This window comes from Anabrus simplex, chromosome 14 (assembly GCF_040414725.1).
Source record: "Anabrus simplex isolate iqAnaSimp1 chromosome 14, ASM4041472v1, whole genome shotgun sequence".
In the NCBI taxonomy this organism is placed as follows: domain Eukaryota; kingdom Metazoa; phylum Arthropoda; class Insecta; order Orthoptera; family Tettigoniidae; genus Anabrus; species Anabrus simplex.
The window spans coordinates 94,214,817-94,233,064 of record NC_090278.1 but is presented as its reverse complement, the minus strand read 5'-3'; the positions used below and the strand labels follow the sequence as shown (position 1 = coordinate 94,233,064).

The 18,248-nt window shown below is 39.8% G+C and overlaps 1 protein-coding gene across 10 annotated transcripts in view; it reads left to right on the top strand.

The window, feature by feature from the left end:
- Taf6 (TBP-associated factor 6) overlaps positions 1-18,248 on the top strand; it is a 129,499-nt gene that overhangs the window by 86,169 nt on the left and 25,082 nt on the right. For 6 of the 10 annotated variants that reach the window (XM_067158175.2, XM_067158168.2, XM_067158173.2 and 3 more), the window contains 2 exons: positions 1,934-2,083; positions 16,238-16,365. The exons of 1 other annotated variant lie outside the window; for it this stretch is intronic. In XM_067158175.2, the coding sequence (XP_067014276.1) occupies positions 1,934-2,083; positions 16,238-16,365 (278 nt within the window). The remainder of the gene's footprint in view (positions 1-1,933; positions 2,084-16,237; positions 16,366-18,248) is intronic. 3 more of the 10 variants (XM_067158176.2, XM_067158169.2, XR_010861556.2) reach the window with 2 other exon arrangements.

The following is an 18,248-nucleotide window of genomic DNA, read 5'->3' as shown; positions in this document are numbered from 1 at the left end:
ATTGTTGGCCCCTATCACCTTCAGAGTAGTCTCTTTTGGGAGCTAATCATCCATTCTAGTGGTACTGCACCAATCCCAAGTATTCTAGAACGTAATTTTCTCGCTTCATGTTCAAAACGGACTGAGGATAGGAAGAAGTCGCAGGATGCAAAGTTGGACAAATAGGGAGGATGTGGTACCAGGGTCACTTTGTTCACGAACCAATGATCGGGTCACTTTCTCCTCTCATCCTCCCGTAGACATTTGAAAACTTTGTCGTAGAAGGCAGCATTAACTGTGCTACAGACTCATTGCAAACAATTCTTTTCTGATCAGAAAACAAATCAGCATGCACTTGGTGTTGTTTTTCATTTTAATGATATAAATCACATAAGCCTCAATTTGTCACTGTATTCTATTTATTACTAGCTATCATTAGGAGCACTTGACTTGCTTCATTTTCTTTGGTCGAGACTTTACCATTGACTGGATTGTCAATTGGTTTCTGGGTCATAGGTGTAAACCCAGGTTTCATCACCTGAAGTGACATTGGAAAGAAAGAAAGGTGCTGTCATTGACAGCTCATTCATTGAGGCCTTAGCAAACGTCATCATTCGGGTATCTGGACACAAACTTTGATGCAACATGCCATTCGTGTAAATCTTCTCCTAGAATTTTGTGGCAGGTTCTGTGACTCGATTCTCACTAGCGCACTATCTTCATCAGTGGTTCGAAGACTGTTCTCGCAGATAATCTGACACACTTTTGCAATCGTTTGTAGCATTGAAGTGGATGGGGGGGCAACCATCATCATCAATCAATGTTGTGTCTCCTTTAAAGCAGGAAAACCACTGGAATGTTTGGGAACATTTCATTGCCTGCTCTCCAAATCTTCAGCATTTTTGGAACATTCAGAAGCTGTTTTCAGTCGTACGAAGCAAAATTTGTTTCAGACTCACCGATCGCGTTAAATCCTCCATTTCGCTGTTTGGAGAGAGCCTGTGTAGTATTGAGAAGTACAGTCCAGAAATTATAAATGATTAGACCTCGTGTGTGTGTGTGTGTGTGTGTGTGTGTGTGTGTGTGTGTGTGTGTGTTTCAAGATTCATTTGTATAAAACGGTGTCTTTGTGTAGTATTCTGTTACATGGGAATGAAAACTGGGTATGTTTAGGATATCTAATTTATATTATACTCAACACAAGTAAAATTCTATCACTACTAGAATATTGTGTTGCTTGCACTTTCCCGAATAGGCATACACGAGCTGTAATTGGACTGCAAACTAACAGATACACAAATTGACATGAGAGTTTTAGTGTCCTGGTGTGGGAAAACATTTTCTCTTATATATGCATGTTATTAATGAAGGTTAATTTACATTAATCTTTATGGGAATTAGAAGCAGTTAGTCATGCGAATGTAATATATATCGTGAAGAAACCAAACCTCACATGTCACAATGCCCTTCCTATCCATTATGCTCGTTCAAACTGGTCACGCCTCCCAGCCGCATGTGGATTTGCAGTCTATCAAAACAATGTTCATTGTGTTAATTTTCCTGTACAAAAGTGTAAAGGAAAATGAACCTTAAATACAGTACACTGTTGGAGTGAGTAAACTTGTCGTGCAAACATACGAGTTTATTGCTACGGTACGCTAAGGTTTATTTTCCTTTGCACATAAACATGGGAAAATGAACACGACAAACATTGTTCTGATGGACTGCGTATTCATATGTGGCTGGGAGGCGTGACCAGTCTTAAGAGAAATAAGGAATAGGAAGAGCATTTTGATATACGAGCTTTGTTTTCTTCGACGACAATATGATACGTACAATTGAACCAAGTATTGCTCCTTGAGGCACACCAAACAGATGGGATAAGCCAGTGTGAACATTTTTTATTGTGTGCATGTGTGTGATTGCTGTATATATTGGCTTGTGTTGTGCACAGTTATGCATGGCGGCAGAACTAATTCCCCAAACCAAGCACTACTACATCGCCCTGACCCTCTTCCACAATCCGTCCAGAGGATTTGCAGCTCTCAGCGAAGTTACAGTCCATCATACATGCAGCAGGACATGAGAACTATGGCCCACAATGGTTGGTATGACTGTAATATCCTTTAAGATTTCACTCTGTAGTTTTGAAGGTATCTTAGATTGGGAACTTTTACCCAAGGCGGCCAAGAGTAAGTGATAGTCAGAGAGCAGAGCAGCGGTTGCTTGGGTAAGCATTTTAATGATATAGATCAAAGAAGTCTTCAATCTGTCACTCTATGTTTATATTACTAACTATCATTAAGGACCCTAGAAAGTAGTGAATAAAATGGTTTATTATCAGCTGAAAAAAGCTGCTAAGATGGTCAAAAGAAAAAACTTAAGAAACAATGCAAGAAGATGTAAATCGGTGAATAAACTTGTTAAGAAAGGTGTGATAATTTTCATTTTAATGTATCACAAAGAAAATATCATAAAGCCTGCTTCGTGACCTTGATCGTTAACCCTGTCCCTCGGATCTTTGAGGATACTCAAATGCAACTTTCCAGACATTTTTTTTATCTTCACAACTCCATATCTGTAGAGTTGTAAATATAAAACTACTACTGCTATATACCTGTTATTTTTACGAGCAATGCATGTAACACTGTGTTAAATGAAAATTAAAATTTCACGAACCAAAATTGGGTAGATTAATTCTGACATTAAAATAATTTGAAAAATTTATAGCAGGCAATTTGAACAAGCGGAGAAACCTAACTCATAAATCAAATATAAGAATTTTTTTTCTAAGGGTAAATTTAGTTTTGAAAAGTTTATTTTCACTATAATACAAATTACATAATTATAGGTTCCCACTTTTGACCCTGTTTACTTTGTTGCTTCATTTTCGTATCGTGTTTTGTATTGTCTGCCAAAAGTTGAAAGAAGTCCTTTCTAAAATACAAAGAAAATTAGTCGAACACACTTGATCCTACCAGTAAGTTGTGGAAAACACCTTGATATTCAGTGAAGGGGTCGGTTGCGATGTAATCCTAATTATTAGACCATTGTTCAGGCGTATGCCTAATTCGCCGGCAGATGTCCATCATCTTCCTGCATTTAACACTCCTCCTCTTCAAATCCTTTGATTTCTATTTCAAAACCACTATCACCACTGCTGTAGCTATAACCTCCTAAATCAACACATTCATGTTGGTATTTCCTCAACAGTAACAGAACTCACCGCTCACCTTGCCACGATACGTGCGTCACATATTTCCAAAGGCATTTAAATTACTGTCCAGAGATCACTAAACATTATGATACATATCAGTCTCTTCTCAATACTCCGTACTAAGAGTGCCAGTAGTTCACCAAGAGATGGCAAAGGTATACCTTCCTAAAACACAGGTACGACCTAGTATGTATGATATATGACGGGAGGCGATTCGTTTTTCACTATGACTTAGTACGATATATTAGCGAGGGGGTTAAGGTGTGAAGTCTATATGGTCTGACATCATGGTTAGCTGGTCCAAGTCCCATTAGTAAAGTATATTTTTAAAATACTCACCATCAAAATGTTGTGCGGCTGGTTAGGAGAGGTGGTGGTATACAATTTCTGATCACCGAGCTCAGTGGCTGAGTTCACTTAAGTGCGCCCAGTATCCAGGAGATAGTGGGTTCGAACCACACTGTCTGCAACCCTGAAGATGGTTTTCCATGGTTTCCCATTTTCACACCAGACCTTAATTAAGGCCACAGCCACTTCCTTCCCACTTGTAGCCCTTTCCTATCCGATAGTTGCCATACGACCTATCTGTGTTGGTGCAACATAAAGCAGTTTACATATAATTTATAAATACAATTTCTAATCACTAGATTGCATGAAAAATGCCTGGATTTAGTTCCAAACCTCTCCGCAGTGGAGTGAGGGCATATGACGCTGTTGACGGTGATTCGTCCGTTGGATGGGGACTTTAAGCCTTGAGCAGATGCCTTGATGCTATTCGACAGGAGTAGGCTATGTGCTGGCACCGGGTTTCACCCTCTCCCTTCCTACTGTTATATATCACGTCTTAATTTCATATCGTTAACTCCACTGATGACATTGATGTCGGGAAAGGCATCTGATCGTAAAAACTTCTCCGGAATCTCTGAGTATTGGTTATGGTGTTGAAACTGACTAAAACTATATCTTTAATTGTTAATGGATGTGTGCAATATTGTTATTTCTCTTTTATAGAATCAAAGCAGATTTTTTTAATTTTTCTTTTTAGCTATCTAATGTTTACATGCACCTAGGATGTGGTGCATCAGTTACCTATGAAGATTTCATTTCAACAGATTACAAGGGAATAATAACAACAACACATACAGTCCCTGAGTGCAACAAACTAGAATGGGTGAACCATCGTGGAGAGAATTCAGACATAACTTTCCAAGTCATTAGGGTTCGTATAATCCTAGAAGATCCTCGTTACTTCTGAATCACTAGCCTAAACTTCACAAGCTTCCATATTGAAGAAAGATTCCAGTTCTGGCATCAACATAGATTATCATTCTACAACTCATTTCTTTCAACACTCAAATACTTTTAAATTTTTTACGTGTATTATCCTATGCCAGCTGTTAAAAGTAAACAGTCTAATGAAGTATCAACATTCATCTCATAACGGAAGAAAGAATTTACATCACTTTACTCATTCACATTTTGTAATTTTTAATGTGTTGTAAAAAATGTAACGTGCCAGTCTAATGGCAAAATTTTTGTGAACATTTCACATTTAATTGTAATTTGTAGCTAAAGATGGCTCAAGTGAGTCGAAACCTGTTCTAGTGTATATCGTGACCGTTTAAAATTTAAATAGTCTTATGAAGTATTGAATAGGTGAAGCAGTAAAATTTATTTTCTGTTAAGGAAAGATGTACTTATGTGTCAGGAACAGACTTCTGCATTCATATAATTTGTCACACTTGTTGATCATCATCATCATTTTACATTTCCAGTTTCCCAGGTACTGTTGGCGAGCCTCTTCCACTCTGTCTTACTGTTCTGTTGTTAATGACATGTCCTGCCCCGATCTGCACGGTTCATCTTTACGATGTACATCCAGTGGGTTCGTGGTCTTCCCACCATCTGTTTTTCTGGCACATGTCTCTCCAAGTTAACATAAGCTGTCCTTGTTGGCTCCATCCTCTTTATACGTCCAAACCACCTCATTCTGGACACACTCGCTTGATCTAACAACAGTGTCTCAATCCCAGCTTCCTGTCTAACCACTTGTCCAGTTTTGCTTTTGAATTGTGGACCTAAGGAACTTCATCTTAGATGGCTGCAACTTTGATGATTCCTTCTTAGTGGGGGTGCAGGTTTTGATACGATAGGTTAAGATTGGTATGAAGTACTGATTGAAAATCACCAGCTTTGATTTTGTTGGTACTTTGGGATCCCAGAGGAGTGTTCATATTTGCTGGCGAAAGTGAGAGCTTCTCCGCACTCTATTTGCCGCCTCCTTTGTGGCTAGTGTTTCTCGAGATATTACACTGATGAGGCATGTAAAGTTTTTCACACTTTCTAGTGGATGGTTTCCTGGCATGATGTTCGCTGGTCGTCCCTCTCTGTTTATTGCCATCACTACTGTTTTGGGTTCGCTTATCGTGAGATTGAAAGCCATTGCATTTAATTCACCAGAGGTTTTTTTTTTTCTGATGTCCTTCATGTCATGCATGTTGATAAATAATAATTGGGATAGTTACCGCTTTGCTGGACTCCACTTTTGGTCTAGTTGACAGTCATTGACAAGTTGGCACAATGTAAACCTTACTGTAGTTACATACACATGTTTAAAAATAGAATGTTCTTTTGGAGCAAAATATGTCTTGCAGGTATGTTATGGTGTTCTGAGTGCTATATTTCTAGTTTCAACTGGTTAAAAGTTGTATTAACTCAGCCGAGACTGAAAGAGAATGGCTTCCATATAAAAAAAAGTAAACAAAATGTCAGTGCGAGAAGAGGAGAGAAGGATAATCCCAATTCTGCTTCCCAGCTTCATCAGGAGGTCGGGCTTTCACACTCATTGACTGACTGTCAGCTGGATAAAGAGAAGAAAGAGAGAAACACAGACAGACATGATAGCATTACGCATGTTTGTCCGGAAGTTGTCTACTTCCACAAGAGCAAATGACGTCTTTATTTTTCAAGTATATGGAGCCTGTTAAGAACTTGTACATAGTCGATTGTCAACTGTAGCATCATACGCTATATAAATAAAATAATAATCAGGAATTTCAAATTACGCCCTTTGAGACGGTGTGTTTTAGATGTCAGGAGTGTACACTCAGGGTTGAAGCTGGGCTTTGGAATGAAAAATAAGAAAGCTAAGCGTGATTTCCGTGGTGATATTCTTTTCAGAAGTTCGTTGACATTGTGAATGTTCGTACTTCAGCTGTTGTAGACATTATGTCCCGAAATGTTTTGGAAATGGTTGTAAAATAGAGTCGTAATTACTAAATAGGGTTGATGGGTATTAAAAAATACATATCAATGGGCAGATTCACCTCCTTTCCCCTCATCTAGTTCCTGCCAGGCACTTCTCCACCTTCCTCTCTCCTTCCATCATTTTGTACCAGTCTCTTACACTCCTCGATCCACCGGGCGAGTTGCTGTCAGCTTGCATCTGGGAGATAGTGTTATTTAATTTATTTTCCGGGTTGAACCGTGTTGTACTTGTACGCATAGTGGGTTCGAATCCCACTATCAGCAGCCCTGAAGATGGTTTTCCGTCGTTTCCCCATTTTCACACCAAGCAAATGCTGGGGCTGTACCTTAATTAAGGCCATGGCCGCTTCCTTCTCACTCCTAGCCCTTTCCTACCCTATCGTCGCCAAAAGACCTACCTGTGTCGGTGCGATGTAAAGCCACTAGCAAAACTCCTCGATCCACCTTGTTCTAGGTCTCCCTTTCGCTCTCTTTTTCCATGAACTTCATCTCCATCGTCCATTTTAGTATTCTTTCATCTTCCATCCTCGTTACATGTTTTACTTTATTCCTATCATTTCTCCCATTTCTTACATCTTTGTTTCTCAATCGGTCTTTCCTTCTCTTTCCTATCATACTTCTCAGGTATTTCATTACACTGGCTTGAAGACGAGGTATTATAGCTGTCAGAATTTGACAGAAAGTCAGAGATAGTGATGGTATGAGGTCACAAATCAGGATCCAGTTCGCTTCCCATACTGTCCTGCACACATATATACGGTATTAAAGAATTTGTCTCTAGGTGGTGTTTGAAATTTGTATCATATTATTTTAATAATGTAAATATAATTTTAATGTTAATTATTATTGTCATGTGGGTATATGGCTACCTCCATTGGGAGACAGTTTTGTAAATAAATAAATAAAAGGTAATAATGAATTACAAGTAGACAAGGAAGTGAATTACAACCAAGTTTTGTGGATGTAAATTGAATGTAGTGTTGTCCAGTTGGGTATTTATTTCTTTAAGAATAAATGGATACCTGCAATCTATGCTTATAAAATAAGCTATGAACTAATTAGTTAAACTAGTTATATTTTTTTATGTTTGTGGGTGTAAACAGTAAAAATAAAATCATGAAAATTAATTACGCTCACAACCAAAAACGAAAAATGCTTGACAAGGGTTAAGAATTGCCTCTATAACTTAGACACTTGTAGACAAAGTGAAGATTGAAGACTTCTGATTTAACACTAGAGCTGGTGGAGGTTGTCTTATTCACTGCTTGGTTGGCTCTTGAATGTGAGATGGTTTTTATGTGTCTTGTTTGATGATTTGTGGGATGTTCCTGGTGCTTGAATGAGTTTGGTTTTTCTCAGTTGTGTAACTTTTTGGGTTTATTAACCAAGTGGTTGAGTGTTGTATTCATTAAACCCATCATCATCATGAGTTCTGCTAATTGAAATGCTTTGAATTCAGCGATAATGTGGTGCCTTACATTTTATTGCTGTGTCTTTCCACTTCTTCTCAGCCATCAACACATTCCTGCCTTCTACTGTCTATCCATTATAATCTTGGTTTTCTTCAGCCTTTCTGTCCCTTCATGTGTAATCTTTCCCCATTCGTCTGTTTAATTAGTCCAAGCCATCTCAGCCTATATTTCTTCATATTACAGTATTCAGTGTGTGACAGATCGTGGTACTAAAGCAGAACCTGATATCTCAAAGAACTTGATTTTGGAGGAGGTGCTTTTAAAAGTTGGTAAGCTTGCTGAAATTCATATTGTATTTCAACGACCTCTAAATCAGACGTGCAGGCTTGGCTCGCTAGAACAGCATGCGAGCAGCTGCTTGCCAGTGCTCGTAACATGAATCTGATCTGCGGGTTGGCAATAACCAACCATACTTCCTTGCTAAGATCTTCAATTCATCGATTCACAGTCCATCTTGATAGGTCTACTGATCCATATTGTTTTGTCACATTTGGGTTAAATTCTTCCACACCCATTTTTAAATGATCTTGGATCAAATCTCCATCCGATGAACCTCATATTCGTTTTGCAATTTGAAGAGAAATTCTGTAGGATAGGTGGACGGCTGGCCTATTGTTTATATTTACAATTTCATTGTTCTGAAACTAAACAGAGTGACGTCACAGAGTGACTCTTACTTCAAATAAATCTTATATATAGAAATTTCAGATTTTAGTTTTTTTAATGATCATATTTACGAACCATCTAGGAATGTGGTAATAATGCGTAACAGAATGATATCGCCGTGGTTAGTGTGTATTCAGTTTTGAACCATATTTAATAGGCTAATATGATTATGCATAAATTAATCATAAACTTGGAAATATTATGTGAGTACAATACCCACCTGTTGGTTGATCATTTCCTCCTTTAGTTGCTTTGTTAGTGCTAGACGATCTCATCTTTATATTGATCGTAATTCTTACTTTGATAAAAGATATGTCGTTTTAGATCGAATTTCTTCAACTGGTTCAAGGTTTTTTGACAAATTAAACATGTTGCCAACTCTTGAACGTACATAAACAAGTATAATACTTCCCATTCATGCCGAAAGGACAAAGAAGTCGGGAGTCTCCGCTTTGAACGTTCTGCAGTAACTGAGACTCATTATGAATGCAACCTACAGTGCACGAGAACACAGGATACTGTGACGTCACACCCTTGTGCCAATGCAATGTGCCCGCTGCTTGTGTCGCAGTTCGCTGCCACTTTCTCAACATCTGCACACCACTGCTCTAAATTGATGTGGCCTGCATTTGGGGACGTAATAGAAAGAAGGAACAAGAATTATTCTTATTTATTCAGCAAGTTCAGGGAACAAATCATTCGGTTGTGCTGAATATATCGGAACCCTTATTTTGGGAACAGCATATTCTACAAGCACCAGAATCATAGTGTGCTTTGCCGTCATACTCTTCGTCACAAAATTGACCGTGTTGGCATTAAAGCCGAAAATTCAATATTTTTGACATCGAGTTCTGCCCAAGTACCACAGAGTTATAAATGCACCAAAAGGAATTTACTTCAGAGTATATAATACCCTCTGAATGGTGTAACAACCTTGTTTGGCCTTGGCCTACCAAGTGATCGGTGGTCGATCCAAAGGCGTGCAGATTACAAGGTGTTGGCCATTATTCTTGACTTTCTAGACGTGGACTGCCACCTCACTGTCAGATAGCTTCTCAGTTGTAAACATGGAGGCTGAGTGGAACCTAGGACCAGCCCTCAGGTGCAAACTGGCCTGGAATCGAATCAAACGCCAACGAGCCCGACACACATAACCAGTGTCACCAAATGTTTGAAATTAAACCAAAGTTGTATTTCTTCAGTAAGATAGTGTAGTGAATACCTAGCTGTGTGAGGAATCTGTGTTTGTAGCAGCCGCTTCATTAGTGATTCAAGTAGTTGCAAAGAGTTGCAAATCAAATTGTGTACAGGGTGGTTGGAAACAATATCAGTGTTAGAGGGTTGGTCATACTGCTAGTAAAAACTCGATATTTCACGCCGGTGTAATTTTATCAGCTGCTGAAGCTGCGGGCGAATTGAAATGCCCTTTGCAACACAGTATTGCACGTCACTTTAAGCCGGGCTTGAGAGTAGCAGTCAAAGAAAAACTTCAGCATGGACAGGATCGTGCCATGGTGACACTGGCTGAAACTGACGGTAGCGAGCTCGATAGCTGCAGTATCCAGTAATCGGGAGGTAGTGGGTTCGAACCTCACTGTCGGCAGCCCTGAAAATGCTTTTCCATGGCTTCTCATTTTCACACCAGAAGTGCTGGGGCTGTACCTTAATTAAGGCCACGGCCGCTTCCTTCCCACTCCTAGCCCTTTCCTGTCCCATCGTCACCATAAGACCTGTCTGTGTCGGTGTGACGTAAAGCCAATTGTAAAAAAATAAAAATAAACTGACGGTGTTGGTGTTTGATATTGGTTTCTCAGCCCGTCTTAAGCTACATCGCTTCGCAAAGCACATTTGAATTTGCCCACAAAGCTATTTCATTGGCTAACTTGAGTAGCTAACAATCACATGAGATACTGAATTAGTTTTTTTTTTTAATTATTGATGAGTATGATGAACACTCTAATGTTGATATACCCGGTATGGAGGGATACGAACATGGAAAAGAACACCTAATGGGACGAACACAATGACGGGTCAGACAAGGACAACCTCTGCTCTCCTTCATTCCCAGTTCTACACCTGCCTCCTCTCAGCACCTGGCTTTCTTCTTATATCAGCTGAAGACTAAAGATCTATCGATGCCCGTCCTGCTGAAGCTGCAAAGTAGAAACAAGAGACGAGATGTATGTAGAAGAGCTGGGATTGATGTGGAGATTGACCTTGTCTTTTTGTTTTTTCATTTTTGTCTTCCTCGTACAGTGACCTGCCATTTTGCTTGTCCTATTGTGTTTTCCTTTTCTTGTTCTTATATCTCCGTATATGAATTGATAGTCTTTTTTGAGTTATTTGAAGTGGACATCTTTTGTATAGCCTATGTGCACTTAAAGTTCCCTATATTATCCATTGCCGCAGGAAGGAACACTCGTGCACAATGTGTTTGATGTTCTGTCTCTCGACCGCACTTGTTGTACTCGTGCAACAGATCAGCACAAACACTGTGGTTGGTTCTAATCCTACTCAGTTTGGCCCCCCACTTTCATCTGGGTAGCTTGGCGGTGGTGACGGGTGGCATGTTACTGAATTCTGCTCAAGTAACTGTCTTGTGGAAAGATTTCAGTTTTGCATCAAGCACAATGATGGGTTCCTTGTAGTGGCCTGATCTGCATCAGAAATGAATGACAACAAAATTCTGCCACCATATGCTTCAAGGTTTTTAGCTTTATTTGTTCTCGGGTTTCCCATAGTATGCGATTGCTTGTTGCCATTGATGCTTTCATGGCCCGTAATTATAGACATGATATAGGCTTTTCGAGTGTGTATTGTGTCAAGAAAATAAGGTGAACTTTGCTCCGCGTCTTGAGAAGAAAATCTCGTCTATTCACGAGGAAGACTGCTCCAATAATGAAAGTTTGAATTTATTTGTCACCAGATGGCTCACTGTTCGTGGTACAGCGCTAGCATTCGAAGTGGAAGCTGATGTCACCATCAGAATCGGTCTGGGTGGGGGGTTATAACAGGTGTGCTCTGACACAAGGCTGAAATGAAGCATCTGGTGAAGAGTTCTCTTCCCTGTCCTGTCACTATTGTTATTTCGTTTTGGTGTTTCCGAAATTTGTACATTCCTCTTCACCAGATGCTTCATTTCAGCCTTGTGTCAGAGCAGACCTGTTATAACCCCCCACCTAGACCGATTCTGATGGTGCCATCAGCTTCCGCTTCGAATGCTAGTGCTGTACCACGAACAGTGAGCCATCTGGTGATGAATGAACGTACCAATATTACTAATGTATAAATTCAAACTTTCATTATTGGAGAAGTCTTCATCTTGAACAGTTGAGATTTTCTTCTGAAGATGCAGAGCAAATTTCTGTGCGAAACGTAAAGAATGTCACCTTCACCTTGTTTTCTTGACACAGCATATGATGGTTGCTTCAGCTCTTTGTCTGCTTTTCTCCAGAATGCAGGTTTTAAGATACAGATCAGAAATGCTTAAGGTAGAACTGAATTTATCTTAAAGCTCCTTGCAAGCAAGAATATACAGGACTTGATGGAGCATCAAGCTCATCTGTCTCAAGCATCACCAGCTTGAATATCCCATTGTGTGGGTCTGCATGATGTCCATGAAGGCCTGCAAGTGGTCACCAAGCAGTCACTGTTCTAGAGTAGCAGCGGCCACATGAACACACCTCACACCATTATGGACCCTATATGGTACCTTCTTGATAATTGTAGCCTGCAGACCATCCAAACAGCTCGGAACAACTAGAACCATGACTGATTGGATTCTGCCATTGTCGCCAGTCGTAAAGGCTCCAATTAGGAACGGTACGTGCCCAGGTGAGACTCTGTGCCCAGTGTCATGTTAACAAGGCCACTCTGGTGGGTCTTCTGCTTCCACGTCCTGTGAACACTAAAGAACGATGTTCAGACCTTGGATATGCGTCTGGTACCTCCAGCATTAAATGTAGATGAGATTTAAAGCATTGTGATTTGTCTGTTTCCACAGATAGTTCTAGCCAGATGGCACTGATCGCAATCGTTAACCATCCGGTGCCGGCTGCTGCACAGTCCACCGTAGGTGGTAATGCCTTCCAGGAGGTATTTACCATACACATGTGACATGGGCAGTGGAATGTCCTATCCATTTGGCTCTCACTATCATGCCCCATTTCAAAACCCATAATTCACGTCCCCATGCCATGACCAGCACAGATGTCGATTCACAGTTGATACAGGTCAAGATGTCATAGTACGGTGACGTAGTGCTATCCCATTACTTTTGGTATGACTGTATGCTCACAAGGATACAACATTACCAGCATATAAATTGGACTGGGAACTCGACGCCTCTTTATTTCATACCGTGTAAAAGCCTGTGAACCTCGTACTAAAGGAACCCTTCCATACAAATGGTCCTAATGAGTGATTCCTGAGTTTCATTCTCCCTTTATCAGATAATCCGGGAACAGCTCAGATGCTGGGAGTGGAATATACAAAATATGTTTCGGATTGCACTGCATTGTAGATGTTGATTCCCGTAGAAAACCTGAAATATTTGTCCCGAATGAGCAAATTTATAATACCAGTGTAGTTGCTCCGTTATTGGACATTATAAATTTTCCAGCTAACTCATTCCTGGTTGCCAGCGTTTCGCCCCCGTATGCTAAGTTGGGCTCATCAGTTGGTAAATAGCACACCTACCAACACGCATGGCTATTGCATACCATCATTTTGAAGCAATCGAATTGGCCGTGTGTTTAGGGTTGCATTCGGGAGATGGTGAGTTCGAATCACACCATTAGCAACCCTGAAGATGGTGCCTTTGTTTCTTATTTTCAAGCTGGCAAATGCTGGGAGCCTACCTTAATTAAAGGCATGGCCACTACCTTTCCTTTCCCCTCCTTGCATCACGGAAAACTTTCGATGTGTTAATGCAATGTTAACCCACTAACTTAGCAAAAGAAAATGTCATTTTGAAAACATTCAGTTGATGAAAATGTTCTTGGGCTCTTTTAAGAATGATGATGTGCCTTTATTACATGAGCAAGTGCACTTGAAGGCAAAAACGACAAATTCCACATTTTGCACACTTCTTGACCATTGCAGTTCTTCCACACCTGTGTTTCCTCATCCTCTGACAAGTTTGTAATATTCTTTTTGTTTTCCTGTCTCTTTTTTGATGCTGAACATTTTTCAGGTTTCAAAGCAGTATTTTAAAAGCGCTTTGGGATGAAGAATGGTTTTCCTGATGATCCAGTGAATGACAGCATTCATTTCTTTGTCTTCCTAATTTCTCCTTCGGTGGAAGCTACAACTTTGGGCCAGATTGTTTAGTTAATTATTGATTTGTTTGTTTGTCAGCAACCCACTCCAGCATAGCTTGAGAACAATTTTAAATTTATGGTGATAGTTCTTATAAGATTTCCTGATAGATAATATTAGTCGTTTTCCTCCTGATATAATACGTAGCTCAGTGCCACGTTAATCCAAGGCTTCCTGTTAGTTCGCTCCATTCTTGCCATTCCTGTGTTTTCAGTAAAACAACGAAAACTCCTAAACCATTCACGTAGATTGTGTAATTTGAAGGGTATTTGTATCTAAATAAGACTATTGAGGTGATTAAATAATCATTTATGTTGATGATGATTAATCTCAAAATTTAGTTTATGACTTTAAAGCTGATATTTTACTGCAAACTACAACATAAAAACACTATTACATGTAGGTATATACCATCACTTTTTTTTTTTAAAGGACTTGACTTCTTATGCTCATCAATTCTTCCACACATACTTTGGCATATCGTTGGTGGCTTAGGCAGCGTAAGCCAAGAAAGCGGTGGGATGGTTCTTTTCCTTCTACTTCCTTCACAAAATAATCTCTGCTTGGCTACTTTTATAGATTAAGGTTACATAGACCTGAGTCTTCTTTGATAAAGTCTCTGTACAATGGTGGAAACCACACCAAAAATCGTTTTGTGGTTCTCAAATTGAGCCTGGACAAACATGCAGACATCTGCTGGGACTTTATAATGTGTGTGTGTATTTATTTACACTGTTTATGCCCACATTGGAGCACCAAAATCAAACCCTATACAACAAAGTCTTCAAAGAATAAGTTCAGCTTTTAACGCTTAACAGCTTTTTCCTTTCCCAAAACTTCTTCATTCTGGATGATGTTGTAGCCTGTTCTTCTGCAGATATAACATACTGCTTATGCTGCGATATTTTCAGTGATAGTCTTGTGTACTTGTTATTTAGAATCCGTTTCTCTTCCCTATTTTCAGTTTGTTCTTTAGTAATTTTCGATTCATCTAAATCCATTTGTATTTCTTTAAACCATGTGTTTTTTTGTTTTACTATTCCAAAAGAAATCAAAAAGTTGTTGGTAAGCGGTATATGTGGCAAAGAATGCAATCCTCCGTTTTCGCAATGCATCAACGATCAATTCACTCTCCTTGTAAAGTACTGAATTTGGCAAAAGTCTTCACTGGCCATCAGTCTGGTGTTTTTTATTACTAATTGTCCGAAGAATGCAATTTGTCTGTCATTGATTGGGTAATCCGTTTAAATAATGTTGCATATGTTGGTTCCGGCTTAATGACAGAGTATATTACAATTAATATATCAATGAATTAATAGTCCGACTCATTGGCTGAATGATCGGCGTTGAGGCCTTCGGTTCTCCTGGGTTCGATTCCTATCTGGATTGGGGATTTTAATCACCTCTGATTAATTCTTCTGGCCCGGGGACTGGGTGTTTGTATCCATCCCAACACTCTCCTATTCATATTCAGAGAACACACCACACTACCAGCCACCACAGAAACAAGTAATTGTGCATCCCTCCATATAGGGTTGGCGTCGGGAAGGGCATCCGGCCGTAAAACAGGGCCAAATCCACATGTGCAACACAGCTCATACCCACGGCCCCATTAGTGTGGGAAAAGCGGTAGAAGAAGAAGGATTAATTAATTAATTAGCAATCTGGCCCAAAGTGAGCTTGCCATTAAGACTCAGAAGAACAAGTTTTGGCTTCAGTTCCCGAAAGATGGTTGAAAATAGAATTAATTTGTTGTAGTGATGCCTGAGAATGCTTCATACTCGAGTCCTGTAGGTTCTTTTCCTTCAGTCAGCAAAAAGAAGTGCGATTGTACTTGTGAGACCCAAGGAACAGACCAGTGACTTTGATTTCATCTCCAGTGGGGTCAATAATTTCTGCTTTAGATTTCATGTGGTTAATAGAGATTATATTGATTGTATGATTAGTGGCATTTCCAGCACAGCAGTGTATCTCTTCGTGGACATCTAGTCCCTTCATTCGGACAGCGTTGGCAGTCATCTTGGGAATGGTGTTACTTCATATTTCTCCCACAGGACACTTTGGCAGCACACGAGCCACGGTTTCATGCTCACCGCAGCGGTCCCTACCGAAAGAAAACACACGGCGGGTACCATCGCTTTTATTTTAACATGTCTCTCCATTTGGAATTAAATCATTCCTGGCTAGGCTCAGAAAGTATCAAGTCTCATTAAGAAGACTGCTGGTTGCTCAGAGTTTCTTGAAGTCCAGGGAGCAGTGTCTGTGCTGCATAACCAGTCCATGCTAGCGTAAAGTGTTATAATGTTCCTTTTTCTAGCCAGTGCTCAGCAGGGACGAACATTCGTCATGGGCAACACGGGACAAAACAGACCAGTTGTGACGCCCAATAATGCCTCCAAGTTCGTCATCGTGACTTCTCGCCCTCCCACACCCAGCCAAGTTCAGGTGAGATTTTTATACACTATCATGTTACTTGAAACAAATTCAGATGTTCCTCAAATCATTTTTAGCTAATGTTTTATATTCTTTCACTTTTTTTTTTTTTTTTTTTTTTACTTTTAAAAGTATTGGAAAGGGATGAATAAGCATTAAATCAAGTTATACAGGGAGTTTAAAAAAGTGTCTGATAATCCTACAGGAGATAGTATTGGTCAAAACTGGAATAAATGTTCTTACAATTATATGTCCAGAAGCCAGTACCTGTTGAGATACAGGCCAATTATGATTATGATAGTATTCAGTGGTGCAGGCTGTCTTCCTGTTGAAGGTCATTGGTTATTTCTGATTGGTTGTGTTCGAAGTATTGGTACATCAACAGGCTCATTGTGACTTACGTTTAGAATGGTCGGGTATCCAACTGCAGCACTGTTACACTCCAAAATACGTGGGAGTAACCCTGGATAGAGCTCTTACATTCAAAACCCGTTGTAAGAGTAATAAGATTAAAATCCCCTCATGAAACAATCATCTTTGAAAATTGGCAGGCTCATAATGGGGTTCTCATCCTCAAACAATCCAAACTTCAGCAATGGCTTTGTGTTTTTCTGCTTCTCCAGTCTGGTACAGTTCATCTCATGCCAGACTGGTAGGTACGGCTCTCAATAGAATCTGCAGGTTGATAACAGGTTGCTTAAAGCTTACTCAGACAGATAAGCTCTATTACCTGACTGGAATAGCACCACCCGGTGTAGCTGCCAACAGGGAGAGGCTTAAAGTGGAACAGAACAGCACGGACATAGTCCTCCTCTCAGCAATGGAGGAGCTTTCTGAGGTCATTCCTGTCTCACCAGAAAGGGCATGGCTGGAGCTGTGCAAGAAAAGGACCCATCAGCAGCTGAGCAGTTACCACCTGGACATAATGAAAGCTGGCTGCTGTGGAAGTCCCTGAACAGGCTATGATCAGGAGTGGGAAAATCCAGGGATAACTTGAAGAAACGGGGGTTCAGCACAAGTGTTACAAGATGTGAATGTGTACAAGAACAAACCACGAGCCACATGCTTCAGTCTTGCACAGAGGATGATCTCCTACAAGCCACTCAGAGTGGATCGGACTTTGCTACATATTGGGCATTTGTAATATAATGTCACACATTATGTTTTGTATACTTCAAAGTGACTTATAACTGTAAATTTGTATGTTTTTGACTCAAGTGTCATACAAGAGGAAGACAGCCTACAGCATCGAATACTACATGTACTCGCCAAAGGTAAAATGGTCCATGTCTCAACAGGTATTGGTTTCCAGACATACAGTTTTGCAAGAAAGTTTAGGAACGCACTATCATTTGAACTTTTGTGACCCTGTCCATTTTAAACTGTTAATTAACATTGGGAAACAAGGTGGTTTTTTTTGCACGCACTAGGCATTTGTTAATAAATTTAACCATGATAGGTTAATATTGTGTTTGGTCCGTATTGACTAGTCTGAATGTATGAAATAACTACTCATTATACATTCTAGGCATTTGTGTCGCGATGGTTGTTCCTAGAAAATATTATTATTTTTTTTTTAAGAAAACAATGTTTATTATTTTTGACAATAAAGTGCAAAATAACTTCTGTGACTTAGGTTTATAGCTGGATTGTTTGTAATGCATCATATTTTAAATTAACAAGGATGAAAATGTCCCTTGAAAAATTATTTCACAGCCAGTCGAGAATTTTGTGAGATTAGTTATTTTTAGAGTAAGTTGTGGGAGAGTCACGGAATAACTTGTTTGATATAACTTCCTAATGGAAGCTCCTAGCATGCGGCAGTTAGCACAGCAGGGGGTCTTGGGATCCACTCTGTAGGCAAGACAGGTTCTGCGCACCCTAGGTGCTTCCAT